The sequence below is a fragment of the Phycodurus eques genome, chromosome 17 (genome assembly GCF_024500275.1).
Source record: "Phycodurus eques isolate BA_2022a chromosome 17, UOR_Pequ_1.1, whole genome shotgun sequence".
NCBI lineage: Eukaryota > Metazoa > Chordata > Actinopteri > Syngnathiformes > Syngnathidae > Phycodurus > Phycodurus eques.
The window spans coordinates 6,389,085-6,410,897 of NC_084541.1; the positions used below are offsets into that span (position 1 = coordinate 6,389,085).

Below are 21,813 nucleotides of genomic sequence, written 5' to 3' on the forward strand. Positions count from 1 at the left end.
GAGGGACATGGTCGAACGCCTTCTCCAAGTCCACAAAACACATGTAGACTGGTGGGGCGAACTCCCATGCACCCTCGAGGACCCTGCCGAGGGTGTAGAGCTGGTCCACTGTTCCACAGCCAGGACGAAAACCACACTCTTCCTCCTGAATCTGAGATTTGACTTCCCGACGTACCCTCCTCTCCAGCACCCCTGAATAGACCTTACCAGGGAGGCTGAGGAGTGTGATCCCCCTGTATTTGGAACACACCCTTCGGTCCTCCTTCTTAAAAAGGGGGACCACCACCCCAGTCTGCCAATCCAGAGGCACTGTCCCTGATGTCCACGTGATGTTGCAGAGGCGTGTCAACCAGGACAACCCTAAAACATCCAGAGCCTTTAGGAACTCCGGGCGAATCTCATCCACCCCCAGGGCTCTGCCACCGAGGAGCTTTTTAACTACCTCGGTGACCTCAAACCCAGAGATAGGAGAGCGCTGTTCTGTCGGAGGTGGGAGTTGAAACTCCTTCTGACAGGGGATTCTGCCAGACGTTCCCAGCAGACCCTCACAATACGTTTGGGCCTATCACGTCGGACCGGCATCTTCCCCCACCATCGGAGCACTGCATCCAAAACCGACATCAATGTGTAAAGGATATCACCACATGGGCTCAGGAACACTTCAGAAAACTAATGTTAGTAAATACAGTTCAATACAGTTCGTAAGTGCAACTTGAAACTCTACTATACAAAGCAAATGCCATTTATCAACAACACCCAGAAACGCCACCGGCTTCTCAGGGCCCGAGCTCATCTAAGGTGGACTGATGCAAAGTGGAAAAGTGTTCTGACGAGTCCACATTTTAAATAGTTTTTGGAAATTGTGGACATTGTGTCCTCCGGGGCAAAGAGGAAAAGAACCATCCGGACTGTTATGGACGTAAAGTTCAAAAGCCAGCCTCTGTGATGGTATGTGGCTGTGTTAGTGCCAATGGCATGGGTAACTTACACATCTGTGAAGGCACCATTAATGCTGAAAGGTGCATACAGGTTTTGGAGAAACATATGCTGCCATCCAAGCAACGTCTTTTTCATGGACGCCCCTGCTTATTTCAGCAACTAAATAAACTAATAGGACTTTTCACGACTACTACTGCTACTATTGCTACTACTAAATACTTTTAATCATGAAAAGCACATTGAGTTACATTTTGTATGAAATGCGCTATATAAATAAATTTGCTTTGCTTACTACTACCACTACTACCACTGCTACCACTACTACTACTACAACAACAACTCACAATATAAATAAGAATACATTTCAAAATAACAAAAACACAATATAATAATAATGATAAGATTAATAATACAAGTGTCCTCAGTACCGTTTACATTATTTTGCAGCTTTTTGTACTTCCTTACTACTTTACTAATATAACCACTTTTCTGCGTTAAAAAAATCTGTACCAAAATGCATCTTTTTTTTTTTTGTAAACTGCTTAGCCTACACACTGAAATGCTGTACCAGAATTTAGCAAAATAACCAATTTAATGAATTATGGGACCCCGAGCCTGGGATAGGCTCCAGCACGCCCGTGCCCCTAGTGAGGATAAGTGGTACAGAAAATGGATGAATGAATGAAATCTGGAAAATTTCCAGCTTTCATGAATGCATCATTGACAGACAGTAAAGTTAGACTACAATTTTACAGTTTTTGCTTCTCCTAAACGACGTCAACGGCAACAAACCGTTCAACTTTTTGTTACCCAGCAGTGCTTAGATACAGAACTGCATCTGCATTGAATTTTGGTCCAACCTGAGCTCCAAAATATGTTACAGAATGAGCATGTCACCTTGTTCAAATAAGAGTGTAATAAATCATGCGAAGACTACATTTTTATGAACATGAAATGTTCTTTGCTACCCACCTGTGAGAGAAATATTAACCTTTGTGCCCAGACACCACGAACTCCCCTTTGTTAGGAACAAATCTCATAGTTATTCGAACAGTGGGCTCGAGAGTTACCTCTGACCACTAACCTCTTTGCTGTGTATCTCTTCTCCACCTGTAATTGGATGCCCGCTAGTTCCAAGCATTCCCGCAACCCTCGCAGTGCTGTTTCCATAGCAACTTAGCCTTAACCTTCTGCCAGCCTCCATGGCATGAGCCCCCCCCCCCCCAACCCAGTGGTCCCTGTTGCTCTCAGCCTGGGAAATCAGCCTAATAAATAGCTTTATGGAAATCGGGCTGGTGAGCAGCGGCTAGAGCTGCCAATCTTGATATATGTATTAGAAAGCCTGAAAATGTCAGTGTGACTTGTTGCCCTGTGGCCACCTAAATATTCTCACTACAATTCTCACTCACATGGAGCAAGGAAATCTGCAAGGAAATTTCCTCCTTCTCTGCTTCAGCTTTCTTTCAGTGTGTGTCCTCTGTGATGAGTCTTTGTTGCATAATGGTGAGATTTATAGTCCTTTTCAAGTCAGGGTTTTTGAAAAAAAAATAACAATAAAATCTTTGATTCAGACCTTGACTTTTTTAATTTTGGTGTTGGTAATTCACAGTAGTGTGAAGGTTTTCTCCTGAATGTAAAACGTTATCTTCTTTGAACTGTAACCCACATTTTCTTTTGCCTCTGAAAAGTATTTTTTTTTTTAAAAAACAGCAAAATACAGAGAATGTAAACAATGATCATGTTTAAAAATCTATTCTGATGTGCCGTTTGGATCACGATAACGCGCTCTCTAGTATTGTCTTTGTTTTTGTGTTTTTCGTCCGTCTTTGGAGACCTTACACGACTCACTTACACAAGGGGAGACCTGCTAACCATCAAGGAGGCTACTCCAGACTTTCTGTCACCAACTTTCGAAAATCCGCTCAGTTTTTTCCCCGAGTTACTCACCGGAGCGGCGTCCGCGGTTTTCGGCGCATGGAGGCGGAAGCGGCGCCACAGAGGAAAACGAGCCGGCATTCAGGTGAAACTCCGCAAGAGAGGACACAGATTTGCGTTCCCGTCCATCCACCTCGCGAATGTACGCTCCCTACCCAACAAAATGGATGAGCTTCATCTTCTGTTAAAGACCAGTAAAGACTTCGGACGTTCCGCGGCCATGTGCTTCACGGAGACCTGGCTTTGCGACGCTGTACCCGATGGCGCCGTCATGCTTCCCGGCTTCAACATTCATCGAGCGGACCGCGACATGGAATCATCGGGGAAAACGAAGGGCGGCGGGATATGCCTCCATATAAACGAAAAATGGTGTACGGATGTCACGTTGCTCAGCACACACTGCAGCCCGCATTTGGAGTCGCTGTTTTTGAACTGTAAACCATTCTACTCCCCACGTGAGTTTGCATCGTTTATACTGGCTGGAGTCTATATTACACCGCAAGCTAACACGAACGCCGCATTGCTAACGCTCGCCGAACAAGTCAACGAAATTGAAAAAAAACACCCGGACTCACCCCTCATTATTCTCGGGGACTTTAACAAAGCTAAACTCAACCACAAACTCCCTAAATACAAGCAGCACATCGACTGTCCTACCAGGGAAAATAATACTTTAGACCACTGCTACACTACGGTAATAAACGCATACCGTGCTATACCTCGTGCAGCCCTGGGCTCGTCTGATCACTGCTTAATTCACTTAATACCGACGTACAAGCAAGAACTTAAATGTGCGAAGCCTACAGTGAAAACAGTCAAAAAGTGGACCAATGAAGCCAAGATGGAACTTCACTGTTTAGACTGCACAGACTGGAGTGTCTTTGAAAATTCAGCTGGCAGCCTGGATGAATATACGGACACTGTCACATCCTATATCAGTTTCTGTGAAGAGATTTGTGTACCAACAAAATCATTTCGGACATTCAACAACAACAAGCCGTGGTTTACTGCTAAACTTAAGCAGCTTCGCCAAGCTAAGGAAGACGCATATCAGAGCGGGGACAGGGCCCTGTATAATCGAGCTAGAAACCAGCTTACTAAAGAAATTAACATTGCAAAGAGGATCTATGCAGCAAAGTTGGAAAAACAGTTTAGCGCAAACGACTCAAAATCAGTCTGGCATGCATTCCAATCGCTGACTAATTACAAGCGACGATCCCCCCAAGCTGAGAACAATAGCACACTAGCCAACGACTTGAATACCTTCTATTGCAGATTTGAAAAGGACAGTTTCACTCCACACACCCACCCGGCCGCACCCGCGACCACAACCACACCTCTGACTTCTGCGTTAACCATCCATGAACAGGATGTGAGACGCATCTTCAAACAACAGAAGATTAACAAAGCGACAGGACCGGACCATGTGTCCCCATCCTGCCTCAAAGTCTGCGCGGACCAGCTCGCTCCAGTCTTCACTCAGATCTTTAACAGATCTTTGGAAATGTGCGAATTTCCATCCTGTTTCAAACGCTCCACCATCATTCCAGTCCCCAAGAAACCTGCAATCTCTGGTCTGAATGAATACAGGCCTGTCGCTTTGACATCTGTGGTCATGAAGTCCTTTGAACGTCTCATGCTGGACCACCTCAAGAGTGTCACAGGTCCTCTGCTGGACCCCCTGCAGTTTGCCTACCAAGCGAACAGGTCTGCGGATGATGCAGTCAACATGGGACTGCACTCCATCCTAGAACACCTCGACAGTGCAGGGACCTACGCGAGGATCCTGTTCGTGGACTTCAGCTCAGCGTTCAACACCATCATCCCTGAACTCCTTTCAACCAAGCTTCTCCAGCTCAGCGTCTCACCTGCCATCTGCCAGTGGATTTACAGCTTTCTGACGGGCAGGACACAGCAGGTCAGGCTGGGGGAGGCCACCTCATCCACACGCAGCATCAGCACTGGGGCGCTCCAAGGTTGTGTCCTCTCTCCGCTGCTCTTCTCTCTCTACACGAACGACTGCACCTCAGCGAACCCGACTGTCAAGCTCCTGAAGTTTGCAGATGACACCACTGTCATCGGCCTCATCGAGGACGGTGACGAGTCTGCATATCGACAGGAAGCGGAGCGGCTGGAGCTGTGGTGCGGCCGACACAACCTGGAGCTGAACACGCTCAAGACGGTAGAGATGATCGTGGACTTCAGGAGGCATCCTTCGCCACAGCTGCCCCTCACGTTGTCCAGCTGCCTTGTGTCAACCGTCGAGACCTTCAAGTTCCTGGGAATTACAATCTCTCAGGACCTGAAGTGGGCGACCAATATCAATTCCGTCCTCAAAAAGGCCCAGCAGAGGATGTACTTCCTGCGGCTTCTGAGAAAGCACGGCCTGCCACCGGAGCTGCTGAGACAGTTCTACACAGCGGTCATCGAATCAGTCCTGTGTTCTTCCATCACAGTCTGGTTTGGTGCTGCTACAAAAAAGGACAAACTCCGACTGCAACGGACAATCAAAACTGCTGAAAGGATTGTCGGTACCCCCCTACCCACCATTGAGGACTTTCACGCTGCCAGAACTAAGACAAGGGTGTGCAAAATCCTCTCGGACCGTCTGCACCCCGGTCACCAGCTCTTCCAGCTCCTTCCCTCAGGTAGGCGCTACCGATCAACGCAAACTAGAACTAGTAGACATTCCAACAGCTTCTTCCCTCTTGCAATCAACTTCTTAAACACCTAACCTATAATTCCATTACAACAAGCTGGCAATTTTTTGACTTGAGTTCGTTGTCACATTTCTGTGGGGCCAATTATGTATTACTCGTGCACTCACTGTAGTTGTCTCGCCATGCTGCACTATTTGCATATACTGGCCACTCATGCCAGAGTAGCATCTGCTCCATTTGCACACTGATTGAGGAGTATCTGTAACATTTGCACAACCAACATCGTCCCAGATGATCGCACTACTCGTCACTTTAAACCGCATACACTCCTTGAAGTCTCAGCGCCCTTTGCACAATGGCATTGCACCGGACTATTGCAATATTAGTCATTCGAACTGCTCTAAGTGCTAGAGGACTCTGCATCTTTTTGCACAATTGTTTTTTGTCAATGTCTTTATGTCTCCAAAGTGTTCTGTAAATTGACTGTCTGTTGTACTAGAGCGGCTCCAACTACCGGAGACAAATTCCTTGTGTGTTTTGGACATACTTGGCAAATAAAGATGATTCTGATTCTGATTCTGATATAATGCCACCAAGGTAGCCATATTTCTTTTCTCTCTTTACTCAATGATTCGTGTCTTGAAATAAACCAATGATTTGAGTGTGTGGATTTTGTTGAATAAGCACATCTCGGAACCCTAGCACTAATACTGTCTAGAGCTGAAAAAAATGATAAACTGCTCAAGCAGGCGATCAAAGTTTGCTGTGACAATGAAAGAGATCCTATTCAATTTTTATTATTTACAAGCAGTGTAGCCGCGACTCATACTTTAAGGTGGCATTTGTGCAATTACAATAATAATAGGGATATTCTCGTGAAAAAAAATAGTTTTTGTTGGTATTTTTACAAAATCTTCACAACTGTGCATGCTAAACCCGACTCTAATTAATATGCCGCAAGGATTCAGGAGGATTTAGGCAACAGAAGGAAGACATACATAAACGTGCGCGTGTCACCGTCATTCTTCTTCTACCTTGTCTTAATACGAAATAGGCACGTGTGACCGATTGTGCTGACTCTCCGGGGTTATCTTTAACTGGATTCTTTCCCAACAAGGGATTCAAAGGATCACTGGCATTACGATTTGGATCATGTGGAAGCGGTTTTGACTGGAATGGCCTTCATGTACAGTATATGTATAGATTACCACCATGTGTAGTGTGTTTTACATTGAGGGCTTAACACTTGTTTGTTTATTAACTGTATGCAGATGGATCTTTTTCATAGAATTCGATCAATAATGGTAAAGACACGACCCACTGAATTTCTTTTTGAAAATCAATTCATTTTACTGATCTGAGTGTTTGAATTATTGGCAGTTGTTATCCATAAAAAAGGTAATAATTGTTTCGAAGAGAAAAACATATTCTAAAGTCATATTTTTCAAACTTTTAATGCCAAAATGTCTTTACCATTAGGTGTCTGAAATGAAGTTTCATGATTTGCAACGTGTTTTCTGAAGATGCAAATATATTTTTGGATATGCAGGATGTTTCTCCTGTTGCTTAATATGCCTCTTCCATGAAAACTAACACAAATGCATCTTCGTGTCTTCAGAGTTCCATTTTTGGTCCTTTTACAAAGGATCTTTCTTTGTCATTCAAGCTGTCTTTATAGTTAATGCCACAGGAGAGACAAGACAAGAGTGTAATGGGTTTAATGAATATTTAGATGATCATTGATGTGTGAATTGTGCAACTCACACAATTTTTATCAAGCTGTTTATGTCTTTACCATTCTGCACTTTTGTCTATACCGTTATAAAAAGAAGTGTCTTTCAAAGGACCGTCACCATTTGCTCTGTCAGTACCTTTACTATGAATCCCTCAAATTTTAAATCACCAAAAAACGTTTTGAAAGTAGTATGCGTGGCTGCCTCAGCATGTGAGACATATACCCATATAAAACCAAGGCCGCATTTAAAAAAAATTTGCCAAATTTGAATTTCTTTTGTGTGACGTTTCATGACCCTTATTGATCAAATTATATGAAAATGACCCATATGAAGTAGTTTCGCTGTAAGAGACCTCACTTTGGTATTATGTAATTTTTAATTCTTTCAAAAGCATATTATGAATGGATGCCGTTGCAATTCAGCTTTAACTACACCCCTTCCACATTCCTGACCTAAAAATGAACAAAATAAAAAAAAGAAAACCCTCATTAATATGATCATAATTACATTACAAGGTGGTAAAATCTCAGCAATTCATATACAATGCTTACATTTATTTATCCATCCATCCATTTTCTGAGCCGCTTCTCCTCACTAGGGTCGCGGGCACGCTGGAGCCTATCCCAGCTATCATCGGGCAGGAGGCGGGGTACACCCTGAACTGGTTGCCAGCCAATCGCAGGGCACAAACAAACAAACAAACAACCATTCGCACTCACGGGCAATTTAGAGTTGTCAATTAACCTACCATGCATGTTTTCTGCGATGTGGGAGGAAACCGGAGTGCCCGGAGAAAACCCACGCAGGCACGGGGAGCACATGCAAACTACACACAGGCGGGACCGGGGATTGAACCCGGGTCCTCAGAAATGTGAGGCTGACGCTCTCACCAGTCGGCCACCGTGCCGCCTACATTTAGTTGATAAAATCGAAATAAATTATTGTAAATTCATGAATCACATCTAAATGTGCAGTAAAGTGGCACCGGGCAGGTGTGAGTGGCAGGGAGCCACATGAGTAATGATGTCAAGAGGGTTAGAGGGGATTTGAAGATGGGTTAAGGGTGATGACCTCTCCTGTGACCCCAGAGTCATCAGAACACTTAACCCCATGGTTTAATTGACCCCACCCCCCACCTCCCACTCCCCACTTAAACTCCCATCACAATGGCGAGCAAATTATTATTATTATTTTTTTTAATATAGTGAATAAGGCAGTTCTTGAGACTAAACACTGATGGATGGTGACATCAATTACTGGTGATGAACTCTTATTTGTGTCAAGTCTGTTGTGTTGTGTTTTTCATTTGACTCATTCAATATGCACCATATTTGATCATTTTATTAAGACTCTTATCGAAATGCTTCAGTCAATGGATTTATAGACCATAGATATGAAGACGATATAAGTTCACTGAAGTGTCTAATCTTTACATTACAGGTATACTATAATTATATTTTAAAATGGGTTGAGGAGCATGAACACCTCACACTGCACTTTTGCAATATTCTTATTTCTAAAAAAGCTACAGACAGATTAGATACAACATTTAGAATTTGAATGTCATTAATTTTGGTGTCGAGTTGTAAACTGTGTATCACAAAAATTCGAACATTTTTCAACAACCTTTTTTAGAAAATGTTTCTTTCATGTTTTCAGCATGAATGGCCTGGAGAAACAGTTCAGATCAACATGCCAAATCAATGACAGAATAAAATCCTCTCCTCTTAATGTATTTATTTTCAACTATTTCATATTATTTGTAATTAAATGACACTAAAAGAAACGAATGAACCACCACATTACTAACAACCATCAAATTTGTCGATGAATTTGTAAAGGTTTGAATACAAATACATTTGGAATTTTTAGCTCAAGGATCCCCCCCCCCCCCCCCCTCCCCATGTAGCAAGAGCAGCATTTACATGCTGAGCAGCATTAACATGCTGCTCTTGCTACATGCATACACAGAAAAGCACAAAACCAAGCCTCCGCCATGTTCCACAACAGATACTTTTCTTCATTTTACATTTTTTTTTAAACATTCGAGCTGATAAGACTTTCCAAAATAGTCATGTTTTGGATCATCTGTACTCATCTCCCAGAAACTTTGTGTCTTCGCAGTATGGGTCAATTTCATGGATTTTGATCAATAACGGTAAAGACACTTTTGCTTTTATATGGGTAAATATCCCCCATACTGAAATAGCCACGCATCCTACTTTCAAAACGTTATTGATGATGTGAAATTCTAGTCATCCAAAATAAAGACAATCCTTATTGACAGAGAAAATGTGGGTGGCCCATTGAAACACACTTCTTTTTATAACGGTAAAGACGGCTTCATAAAAATCGTGTGAGTTGCACAATTTACGTGCGTTGCCCTTCAAACTCCAGATACAAGAGCTTAAATGATCCTGACTACTCATTAAACCACCGACACTCTTGTCTTTATAAAATTAGTTTGTATTGTGCACATTTGTCACGCCAGTGTGTTTACTGCCTTTTTCTGTGACTATTTTCGGTTCCTTGCAGATTTTCTTTCTTTGAGGTCTGTTACTTACCTAACCACGTTCCTTAAGCGCATCTTGGGTTAATAACGTGGTTACATTTCGTCTGTTGGGAGCCTGTGCAGAAGCGTGCTTTAGAAGTAGCATACTTGTTTCCGTGTTTGAGGACTCATTTGGCACGCCAGATTTGCTATAAGCTTGGCCATGTGTGTTCCACGGCATCATGTGACGCCGACATAGTCGACCAACAATTAAGATTGTTTCACATCGTTCCAAGCCACGGATTACTATTAAAGGTCCTGTATTTTGGCTATTTAGACCTCCATAGAGTAACTCTGTAACATGCACTTAGTATAAAAGTGTCAATTTCATTTTAAAAAAATAACACACCTTAATTTTGTCATACGAGTGTCCAGAAAAGGCCCCCCTGACAGCTACTACTGTTTGACCCAGTTTCGCATCCACTTTGTCCATATTTGGCCAAGACAGCCCCCTTTCTTCTGATTGATGGCCTCCGTGTAGAAGACCCCGTGTTTGTTATGTTGGCAGTGCTGTGTGTGACATAGATAAGCTTGAGAAATTCGAATGACCCTATTTCACTTGCAGAAAAACGTCTGGAATTCAGGAATCCGTGGACAATTTTAATTCATATTTCACATGTTTACAGAGGCACCATAGAGGCAATATTACATACCAAATACTCGAAAAAAGTTGGTTTGGAAAAATACTCGTAAGTATTGGTTGTATGTTATGTCATTATGTAATTTGTATAGAGTGTTTGTGGTTCCTCTTGTGGTGTCTGCCTTTTTAATTAATGCCTTATGTTTTTTTATACTTAAAAGAAATGTTGTTTGAACTGAAATGTGTTTACATTTGTGTTGTATTTCTTTTTTTGTTTGAAATTGTCTCACCGAAAATGTTTCGAGACAAAGTATAGTTTTCGACTCAATGTGAATTTAAAAAAACAAAAACAGTTGATTAGCTAAAAAAAAAGCGATTAACTTGCTTGTTGTGTGTATTCATAATTGCTCTTTAACAAAGAATTTACAAAAATAAATAAAGAAAGAATTTGAAAAAATAATTATTAAAATTGTATTGAAATAAAAAAAAAAATTTTTTTTTAATTAAAAAATGTATTTAAAAAAAGTATTTTTTTGTATTAAATTTTATTTATTTTTTTTATTTATCCGAATGCGCGATCAATAATATTTTTAGTAGGATACTTGAATACTAAAGTATTCATTAGCGTCAGCCCTACTAAGATGCATTTGTGTTAGTTTTCATGGAATAGGCATATTAAGAATTCATCCAAAAATGTAATTAGCATCTTCAGAAAACATGTCATCAAGAATCATGAAGCTTCATTTCACACATCTTATAGTAAAGAAATTTTGCCATGAAAAATGTGAAAAATATTACTTTACGATATTTATTTTTCTTTGAAACAAGTATGACCTTTTGATGGGTAACAACTGTCAGTGAATAAAATAGTCATTTTAGTAAAATTAATTGATTTGCAAAAGGGACCATGTCTTCACCTTTATTGATCAAATTCTACACAAGTTATTTCAGTGACAGATGTGTTTTTATTTTTTCTTATTTTAAAGGAAGGGAAGCACTACTTTTGCCTCGTGTACAACCAAAAGTACACTATACCTACTGTGAAACCTGCTGGTGGCTCCGTTATGTTATGTTGTGGGGCTGCTTTGCAGCATTTTCAAACATGTGACTGAAGGGAAAACCTGAGTTCAAATCCGACAGAGCTGGATCTACAGTGATTTCCTCAAAAGCTCAAATTTGAAGTGTACCTTTTTTTTTTAAGTGTACCTCTTTCATGACTTGATAAAGTATTTCTGTTGGACGACAAAAAAACAACGCCTGGTTTTAATGAACAAATCTTTCAGTAAAGGTAAATGTTTTATTACTTTTGCCAGTTTCAAGTTATTTCAGTTATCATTGTGGTTTTCTTTCTTAAGCAAAAGACTGCACACAATTCTACTTTTCGTATTTATATTACAGTATAAAAACAGACTTGAAAGGTGGCGATGAAAAAGACATTCCTCCTAATCAATTTCAGTATTTTAAACATCCCAGGATAAACCTGCATTTTCATAATCCAGTTTTACCAATAGTCTCGATATTCCTTTCGATATGACGTATTAAAAATTAAAATTCATTGTTGTACAATCCTGTCTGCTTGACGCATTTCTCTTCTTTTTCCATGACTCCAATTCCTGCCCCCATATGGCACCATATGAGTAAATTCGAGCACTGTCTTATATCCTAATAAGCATCCAATCCGACAAATCCTTACTGTGATAGAAGTTGTCCATGTTTCTATTAGCATATGCAGAGTGACTCTCTCCTGCTTACAAAGTAGAAAACCTTGCCCTTCTCTATCTGCCCTCCATCCTCTTCACGTCCTCATCCTCACCACAAATGCTGCCTCATTTCCATTTCTGCTTGCTTATGTACATAATTCTGCATGTACATTATTTCAGTCAGTAAGACACATTTCCGATATGAGAATTATGAGGATAAATTTCATAATATCATAAGAATATTTTTTGGGGTAGATAACAGATAATATTAACACTATTCAACTAGCAAATCTACCATAATATAATGTGATGAGAATAAAGTCATATAACTGCTAATTTAAGAGTCTGAGACAACAGCCACACCCACTCCAGAAAGCACTTGTAAAAAAAAAAAAAAAAAAAAAAGATTGTAAAATAGCAACATTATTTTCCCATCTTGTTACATTATTTTTTTCCAAAGTACACACATTGTTTTATGATTCAGTTCAGTGACATAAGAATAAGAGGGCCATATGTTTCATTGTCAATTCGAGATGCGCACCATTGTTTCAGATTGGGGCTTTAAATAGAATTGGTCAATGATGAGCTTTTCAAGGATATAGCGGGCCCTATGGAAACGGTGATGAGCAGGCTCCAGTTCATAGCGGTTGAAAATACATCAAGATCCTTTGATGGTAATTGGGAGCCTAGCTAGACTGCTGAGTTGTGGTTGAGCTGCTGAGCACCTCCTGATGCTATTATGCCACTGTATGAAGCTGAGAAGCTTACTTAATGGTAAACATGGGAGGGCCAGAAGGAGGCATAATGTGATGGAGCACTGACTGGACTGAGGAGAAAAGGAGGAGACTGTGCAATGAAATTCAAATGCACTGAATTGCCCTTTTTTTAATTTTATATGATGGATCCACACATTGTGCCAAAGCAATGTCAAGGTGAAATTAAAGTGAAGCAGATAGCAGTAATGGACAAAATAAAAAGGGGCGACACGGTGGTGGACCGGTTTTTTAGCACATCTGCCTCACTGTTCTGAGGACCGGGGTTCAAATCCCGGTCTCGCCTGTGTGGCGTTTGCATGTTCTCCCCGTGTCTGTGTGGATTTGTTGGGGTTGGGGGGGTCACAGTAGAGTGACAGGAAGAAGACTTACTTCTCCACCTGACAATTATCATATCCAAGCAGCAACCAACCTTCCTAAATCAGAATTAAAGATTCAATATCTCCTTTAACAGCAGTTTGTTCTCCATCAATAACGACTAGTGACTGGAAATATAAATACATCACTGTGTTCCTATCAGTGCCTTTTACATTACAAAAAGTCACAGCTCACATATAGCCAACAGTTTTATTAATCACATTAAATAATGATGCAGCAACAACAACGCTTCATATGTCTGCTGATGCTGCTTGCCAACAGACATACATGCCAATGTGGCTTATTAATTCAAGCAATACCTATAACGCGCCACAAGGTGGCAGTATTGTTCTGCAACTGTTCCTTTCAATGCAGAAACTCTCTTTTTATTCAGGCATTTTAATAACTTGCAGCTTATTTTTTTTTGCGAGTGTGAAAAAGCACAAACCATGAAGTCGACTCACTGACAAGCACTTTGAGTCATTCATCATTGAGTAGCTTTATGTTCATTTATTTTCACTATACATTAGTAAATGTCTCGACATCCCTCGCTATATCGTGGTTCACTTATTGCGGATTCAGTGCATCGTTTACTTTTTTTTTTATTGATCAGTGTATTACAGTTACTGACCTGTACATCTTTGGTACTGTATTATCGTATTATTGGCAATTTGACTATAATGCGGCAGCAAAGACTCACATGAGGACAAATAAGGGCCCTTTTGCTTTGCAGAAACTGAAAATTCACTGAGCAATTTCAACTCACAGTTTTGGCTAGTCACCAAGTTTCTTAGTGACTCAGTCAACATGAGCGGAATGTCACTATTTATAACACACAAGAACACACAGTTTCACGGAATAACTTCACAAATACCAACCCAGCCCGACATATAGCTAAGGCACACACTCATAAAAATATGGACAGGAACAAATGCAAGTAAAGAGCAATGTTTAGCTTGATTTTCTACAACTACAGTACTGTAGTAAAAAAAAAGAGCACCGCAAAGAATTTTGGGAAACAGCAGCATCTGCCGCCCCTACTTTCTGTGATGCTTTGTGCTACCGTCAGTGGTATGCAGTGCCTAATGGTTTAGCCAGGAAATCGCTCACCGTTAGCATGTCCGCATGGGTTGATGTTCCTGTAAAGGCATTCGTGTTTTAAAGGCATGTGCATGTGTAGACTCTATGGATTGTGACCTCAAGTGGACAAATAGAATACCTGCACCTCTCTAAGGTATCACTTAAGGACATTGGATTGGATATACGAAACCTTTAAATTGATATATAATAAAATAAATAATTGGTCGCTACGTCGCGGCTTTTGTCGATTGCGGGGGTTTTCTGGAGCGCAACCCTGACGATAAACAAGGGATTGCTGTATACATCTGTATCATGATGAAATGAATGTTAAGATGCTACTTTAAACATTGTCCGTAAAGTTAATGAAGGTTTTATAATCATGACAGTTTGAGCCTGGAACCATTAATAAAACATTTTTGGGTGGAATAAAATGTTTTTGATATCCACCCATATATCCATTTTGATATCTTATCCTCACTCGGGCCAAAATGTTAGGTCTGCAGTGTCTTCATCCTGAGCTCCGCCACTTTCCCCTCTGTGTATGTTTGTCGTGCGCAATTGTAAGTTTTGGCTAACGGGTATTGGAGCCAGCCAGCGGTTGCACCTCATTCGGCTTATCAGCAGCAGCCTGTTTTCAGCCACTCTTGGACTCCACCACTCTTCCCTTACTTTATTCACTGTTACTTTCTTCCAAGCCGTTAATAAAGTTTAAGTTTAGAATTGCAATCAGTTGTCTGCCCTGCTTTGTACCCTGTTTTCAGCCTGCCTCCTGTTTCCCATCAAATCTGTTCCTACATCGAAATCCTATCTTCTGCCTGCCTGTACCCTCCAACCAAACCTCTCTGACCTTACCTGAGACCAGGAGCGTGTTGCACCAGCCACATCTATTCTGCCACATTCAATTAAAGAACCCTACACCATAACCTGCGGTTGATCTCTTCTCGATTCTGCATGTGGGTCCTCCTCACGATTGGAAATTTAACACCATATAGTGTCCCAGATTTGACCGTGCTGGACTTTAGAAGGTTTAATACAACAAATACACAACAATGATTTCCGGTGGGGACGATCAGTATGCACGGCACGGCAAGTTTTTTCACTGAATTAGGTTAAAATACAGTAGAGGTCTTCTGATATATCCGTATGTACTTTGATTATTCCAAATGATAATTCCTTTTTGTAATCCATTTTATAATACAAGAAGTAATGAAGAACACTTTTTTTTTACGAGGTGTCGTTGAACACACCTCGCACAGCCGAGCCAGCACTAACTTATTACATGAACAAAGAGTTCCCTGTGATTGACTGCTGATCTGTCCAGGGTGTGACCCGCCTCTCACCCAGTCAGCTGGGATAGGCTCTAACTCACCTGCGACCCCAGTGAGGACAGTTTGATGGTTGGATGGATGGATGACCAACAGGTGAAAAATAGCAGCGTGGAAATAAGTAAAACAACGAAACTGACACAGAGGTGCATAAATGTAACCGGAAACACAGCATCGCAGTGGAGTGGTGATGAAAGTCAGCGTTGGTCTCTTTATTTGAATGAAATGTGAACAAGTGTGTATCTGTTTAACATGAGTGAATTTTTGTCTGTAAAGTGCCACTTTAACGATGACATAAATCACAGTCTGGCCTCACAACAACTAGCAGACATTGTTACGAGTGCATTACATGGTAAAATGCAAAACACATGAGCAGAAAATGACCACTTATTTATGACCATTCAAAAAACATGACATGAAATCATTACATTGGCGACATGAAGAGAGACAGAAACAGGTGCTTGCCAATACAAGACTCCTCAACCAGTGAGTGAGAGATTGTGCAAACCGGAGGTGAGGTGAGGCTATTTTGCTGTCGCACTTTGCTTATCGCTCATGTATTTGAAAAGGAAACATGCAAATCCAGCAATTTTGACAATAAAATCAAGGACATAATTGGATTGAAAATGAATATACATATACACACACACACACACACACACAGACACACACACGCTACATGTATTGCAACAAAAAAGAGTTTAACAGAGCATCATGGGAGGATGAATTATGTGACAACCGGGTTTGTTTTGGCTGAGTGCCATCAGCGAGGGTCATCAAGCCCCTTCCTCTTCTGTTCTCCACCGTAGTTGTCTGGCCAGCCGCTACAGAAGCCTCCCCAATCATCAGACATTCCCTTTTTACTCCACTACAAAGTCCCAGTCACTACCGCACTGCCACCGTCAACAACAGTGTGCTGCGAAAAGGTCATTTTGAATGCTCCAAAAAAGCTAGATATGAGTCTTGCTATAATAGGAAATGTGCAGTGCCAAGTGGTAGAGCGCCCGAGTGATTTTAATTTGTCCCTGACTTTGAATTACTGTGCACCCATGTCACATGTGCATGTAATGGGTGTTCCTCAAAGTGACCACAGCCAGTAGGTCACACTTGAGGAGTCAAACTGAGCACATAAATGGCATTTCCTAAATGAAGTTCACAATGAATCAAGATTTTGGTTTGGTTCCTAAATACTCTCCAGAAATCTTTTATTAATGCATATACCATTCCAGCTGATTTTTTGAGGACGAAAGCAGCCAGGTTGTACTTGAAAGCAGTGGAAACTCGAGCCAGAATGACACACCTTTGTAGTCTTCCTTCATTTTTCGCAACAGGTCAGTACCAGCTGGATTCAAACAGCTTCTCAATGAGTATCAATAGGATGTGCAGCCAATAAGTGAAACAAGCACCACGGGGTTCCCTGGGAAAGAAAGCTAACCCTCCTCTCAAAGCTCCCGACGGGCACCATGCTGGTAATCTTTCCTCGGTCAATCCACCGTTGATTTTTATCTCACTGTCAGTTTTTCAGTTACAAAGTATAATATAATTGATTGGATGACATGCTGATATGAACAGATAAAGACAAAAAAAAAAAAAAAGCCCCAAAAAAGGGCGAAAAGTCCAATGTAATGCACTTAGCTTTGTCCACATTTGAGGGATTTGAATAATGAAATATTAAACAATAATTAGAAGGGAACTATGCACACACACACACACACACACACGCAGATAGGCAAACTGGGTGTTAATGAGCTGCTGAGCATATTTATGTTGAAAAGAGCAAACGGGAGCCCACTTAACCCAGACGAAGGGAAAAATGCCAGCATTAGCATCCATACATGATAGACTTATACAATTAGGCTGGGCAGCAGCGTCCAGCTCCCCAACCCCTCTCCAAATGCAAAGTTGCTCATATGAAGGCACACAAAAAACAAACCAAAATAGATTGTACTTAAACAAGTTAACGATTACACAAAACAAGTAATAGGTATACTGCACATAGAAAATAATTTCTCGAGTGAATCCAAACAAATGACGAAATGAATACATTGGCGGTTTCACCATCTATCCATCCATCCATCCATTTTCTTTTAGCGCTTATCCTCAGTAGGGTCGCGGGCTGCTGGAGCCTATCCCAGCTATCTTCGGGCGGGAGGCGGGGTATGCCCTGAACCGGTCGCCAGCCAATCGCAGGGCACATAGAAAGAAACAACCATTTGCCCTCACGTTCACACCAACGGGCAATTTAGTGTCTTCAGTCGGTTTCGCCAATTATACTCATACCGTGGACAGAAGTTGACGATTTTAGACTGACCAAGTGAATTTCTATACTTAAACCCCAAAGAACATGCATTTTATTTGATAAAGGTCTTCAAGCAAACAAATACAGAGGAAAGCATTACAAAATAAAAAAACGTTTGGTGATGTCAAGGGGTCACAGGTTTGATGCAGTCATTGCAGTCAAAGGACTTCCATGATTATTATTATCTAAATTATGTTACAATGCTAAAAAATGGTTGTTTTGTTAAAAATAATGCTGTCTTGTAAGTGTATCGGATCAATTTGTAGATGGTTTCAGTCTACAATAAAAATAAGTAAATAAATAAATAAAAAATAAAGTAATTTGCCTCATTGTTCCAATATTTTTGGAGAGGAGTATAATTTACTGGCAAGCCAACCACTTCAGTATTGATATCATGGCTTGAATGCAAGTTATTTTTTTCCTTTTTTAAATGCCAGTAAAGAGCAGAAGAAGAAAAAAAATGGAATTTTGTAGCGTTCAAGTCATGTTAAGATTAGACACAACATCAAACTGGTGGCTCTATTGTTACATATCTGATGTGCTGATTTTGCAGACCCACTCCATAAGTCATTCATTATTATGGCTCTTGGTGGTTATGGTTTTAAAGAGATTTTCAGGTAGAGACAGGTCAGAGTTCTCAAGAGTGAATCTTTGCTGTTCAACAGATGAGACAAACACAAGTTAAAACATTTTTTTTTTACTGGATCTATGAAAAAAAAAAAAAACAGCAATAGAGCGATAGGGAGAGTAAACAACGATTGAAAAGATAAACTTGCAACAGTCTACTTTTGTGATATGGTTGAGTAAAAATGTTCCATTGTATCGAAAATTGGTTAATGGGCCACATTGATTTTCACTTGAAGATCCAAGTTAACCAACATAAGGTTTCCGCCCACAGCCTTTCTATTGAGCTTCTCAACTGGACATGCTCAGTTTGACAAAGCAACGGTCCACCGATGACTCACCACATAATGGCTGAGGAGCGAGATCTCTATTTTGACAATTTAAGATATGGTATGTTGGCAATCATTTCACATCTTGGAAGAGATAAGAATATTTCGGAGGGAATTTTTTTTTTTTCAACACTGATAGCTGGAACAGGTAGCGATCGCAGACATCAGTGTTTTTCTTTCATTTCTGTGAGGTCAAACCACATCCTTCCGACAACAAAAGCAACATATGGGGCTCTATTTTCAAAGACAGCGGATCTGTGGCGGGGCGCACATGCCGGCACATTCTGATTTTTGTGCAAGTGCAAGGCGAACTGCACGTGTTTGCCAATTTAACAGACCCATTCCGTCTGCGCCAAGCTGGGCGTTCCGGCGCACCAACGCAAACTAAAGGTTTTGTGTACAGACTATTGCTGATGGTCTGGGGAAGACAGAAGTAGGAGAATATGATGCCTCACACACACGGCGCGGTTGTCTAAGAGTCTATCAGCCTGTGTCAGTCAGAGCTGAAAAGATTCCTCTCAGTGGAGTCATTGTCACTCCATGCCTCACTCCATGTTTTATCTCTCACTGGACTGCCAGAGAACACTGAATTCAAGCTACACTCCAATAGTAATTGTGGAATTCAAAGAAGTGTGAAGCAACCAAAGCTGGAGATTCAACATTATTGATGCATCCTAAAGCACAGATAGGAAATGGAGTGCCTCTGTTCTATAAATCCACTTGTCAAAAGGTACTGCTTTCTCTCCTCTGTGACAGAAATCAACCAAACTGCATGTACAGAGCGCATAAGCCAAGAAACAACTAAAAGAAAACAAAATCAGCGGGTCTGTGTGTGCTCAGGATTCATTGATGTGCATTGATATGGAGAAAATGCAAGGTGGTCATCAAGGTGTCCCGCACACTCTTGTTGTTTGTGTCTCACATACGTGTTATAGAGTTTATACACGCGTATTTGAGAAAAGCACAGCATCGTGTCACTACACTACGTTAATAAATGCATACAAACACACCGCAAAAACAGACTTCCTTTCATTGCCATAAAAACTAGCAGCTGGAGTAAACCAGTTTAAGGTTTGAGAGTCTGAGCTATACTTTTGACACAGAGGGGAAGATAAGTCCAGCGGCAAAAGATAAGCAGATGTGACAGATCCAGTCCATCATGTCTGACAGCAGACATCTTCATTTAACTGACATGCATGGAAGGTTAAGTAAAACGAAGGGAGCTCAAGTGTTACGTCGTTGTACTGTTTGACGATTTACTCCCATGGCATCTCCTTTCACTCCTCTCCCGCCGCATTACCATCACAAAAAGACGCAACCCTATGAGTCCTATTTCCAAGAGAAGCCATGTGTCCTTTTGCATTGTTCTGTCACAGAAAAAGTTAAAGGGGGCACAGACAAACCAAAGAGGGAGATTCAAGAGGATGAAAGGCAAATTTGACTCTCTTACCATTGAAGCCGGTGAAATTTCCCCAGTCAAGCAGAGAGCTGTTGAAGGATGGCAGGGAGGTGTTGAAGAACTGATCGGAGCCGTTGTTGGGGTTTCGGATGGTGTCGGTGAACAGATTCATCTGCAGCAGGGTCTTGAGCAGATACCGCAGCATCTTGCCGCACTCCGGCCGCTAAGACTCTCTATTAAAACCAGTCTTTTCGAAAGTGACTGCTGCTCAACTCCGGTGTGTCCTTACCAGGTGTTTAGAAGAGTTTGTCCAACATCAAATCAAGTGAAAAATATGAGCTCTTTTGAGAAATAAAAGCCTACGGTTAATAGAAAAGAAAGGAAATTTTTAGTTGATTAATTGGATACAGATGTCAGCTTCAAGGGGGGCTGACACCCATTGATTGAGTCCAGTTCCTTCCCAGCATCGGATTGTTCTTTCCTTCTTTCTTCTTTTGTTTTGTGATCACATAACTTCACACGCTGTTCCCGGACACACACACACACACACACACACACACACACAATTCTTTTGAGAAATAAAAGCCTATGTTTGGTGGAAAATTAAGGACAATTTGAGTTGATTAATTAGCTGTAGATGTCAGCTTCAGGGGAGGAGGCTGCTACACATTGAGTCCTGGTCCTTCCCAGCATTGGCTTCTTCCTTCCTCCTTCCTTCTTTTGTTCTGTTATCACATAACTTCACATGCTGTCCCCTATCACAAAAAAAAACAACAACCTCTCACTAGTGTAAAAGAATCCACCAATGTGATGATGACCCCTTTGGATTTGCTGCTCGACTCTCAGCAACCCCTCCCTCTGGCTCCTCCTGTGCACCTCCCTCCCTTCTCTTCTCCTCTTTCGCTTGCTGTCTATGTGTGCATGAGGGGGACTCCCGGGGGTCCGGAGGAGAGGAAGAGCTCAGGTGCTGTGGGCAATAAATGTTTAATTATTATATTAATAATCATCCCAGGAGGCTTTGAATAAGGGTGATGGAGGAAAGATAGGGAATAGACTTAATGTCATTGTCAGTACTGTAAACCACACACACTGTATGCACGCGTGCACACACACATGCACGGAAACACACACACACTCAATGAATGAATACATGCATACGAGTTCTGTATGCGTAACACAAGCAAATATGGGAATAGCCAAACTCCTGCTGTGTATGTTTGTTTGTGCTTTATAAACAAATAGCATGCAAAAATCATTTTATCTGAAATTGCTTGATATGAAATAGTTGCATGAATGTACTGTGCATATCACACTTCCTCCATCGTCCTTCTCCCTACGTTTGTAGTAAAAGGTCAAACGCTGGCATTACAAATACAAAAACATTTGAAATAAAAAGTAATTTGCTAACACGAGTTTGCATATACAGTATTATAACAATTGTTGTGAGACCTAAACTATTTCCACATATGACACAATTTTGAGTGGGTCTCCCTGGCCCAGTATATAAACAATTGTTAAACAACGAA

At 41.2% G+C, this 21,813-nt stretch overlaps 1 protein-coding gene across 3 annotated transcripts in view; it reads right to left on the reverse strand.

Moving 5' to 3' along the window:
- The window catches only part of robo3 (roundabout, axon guidance receptor, homolog 3 (Drosophila)), a 231,698-nt gene extending 210,818 nt beyond the window's left edge, over nucleotides 1-20,880 (reverse strand). Inside the window, exon 1 of one of the 3 annotated variants that reach the window (XM_061702475.1) lies at nucleotides 20,339-20,880. In XM_061702475.1, coding sequence (XP_061558459.1) covers nucleotides 20,339-20,492 — 154 coding nt within the window. In that variant the 5' untranslated portion in view covers nucleotides 20,493-20,880. The remainder of the gene's footprint in view (nucleotides 1-20,338) is intronic. The other 2 variants (XM_061702473.1, XM_061702472.1) reach the window with 2 other exon arrangements.
- Nucleotides 20,881-21,813: the final 933 nt, after the last annotated feature.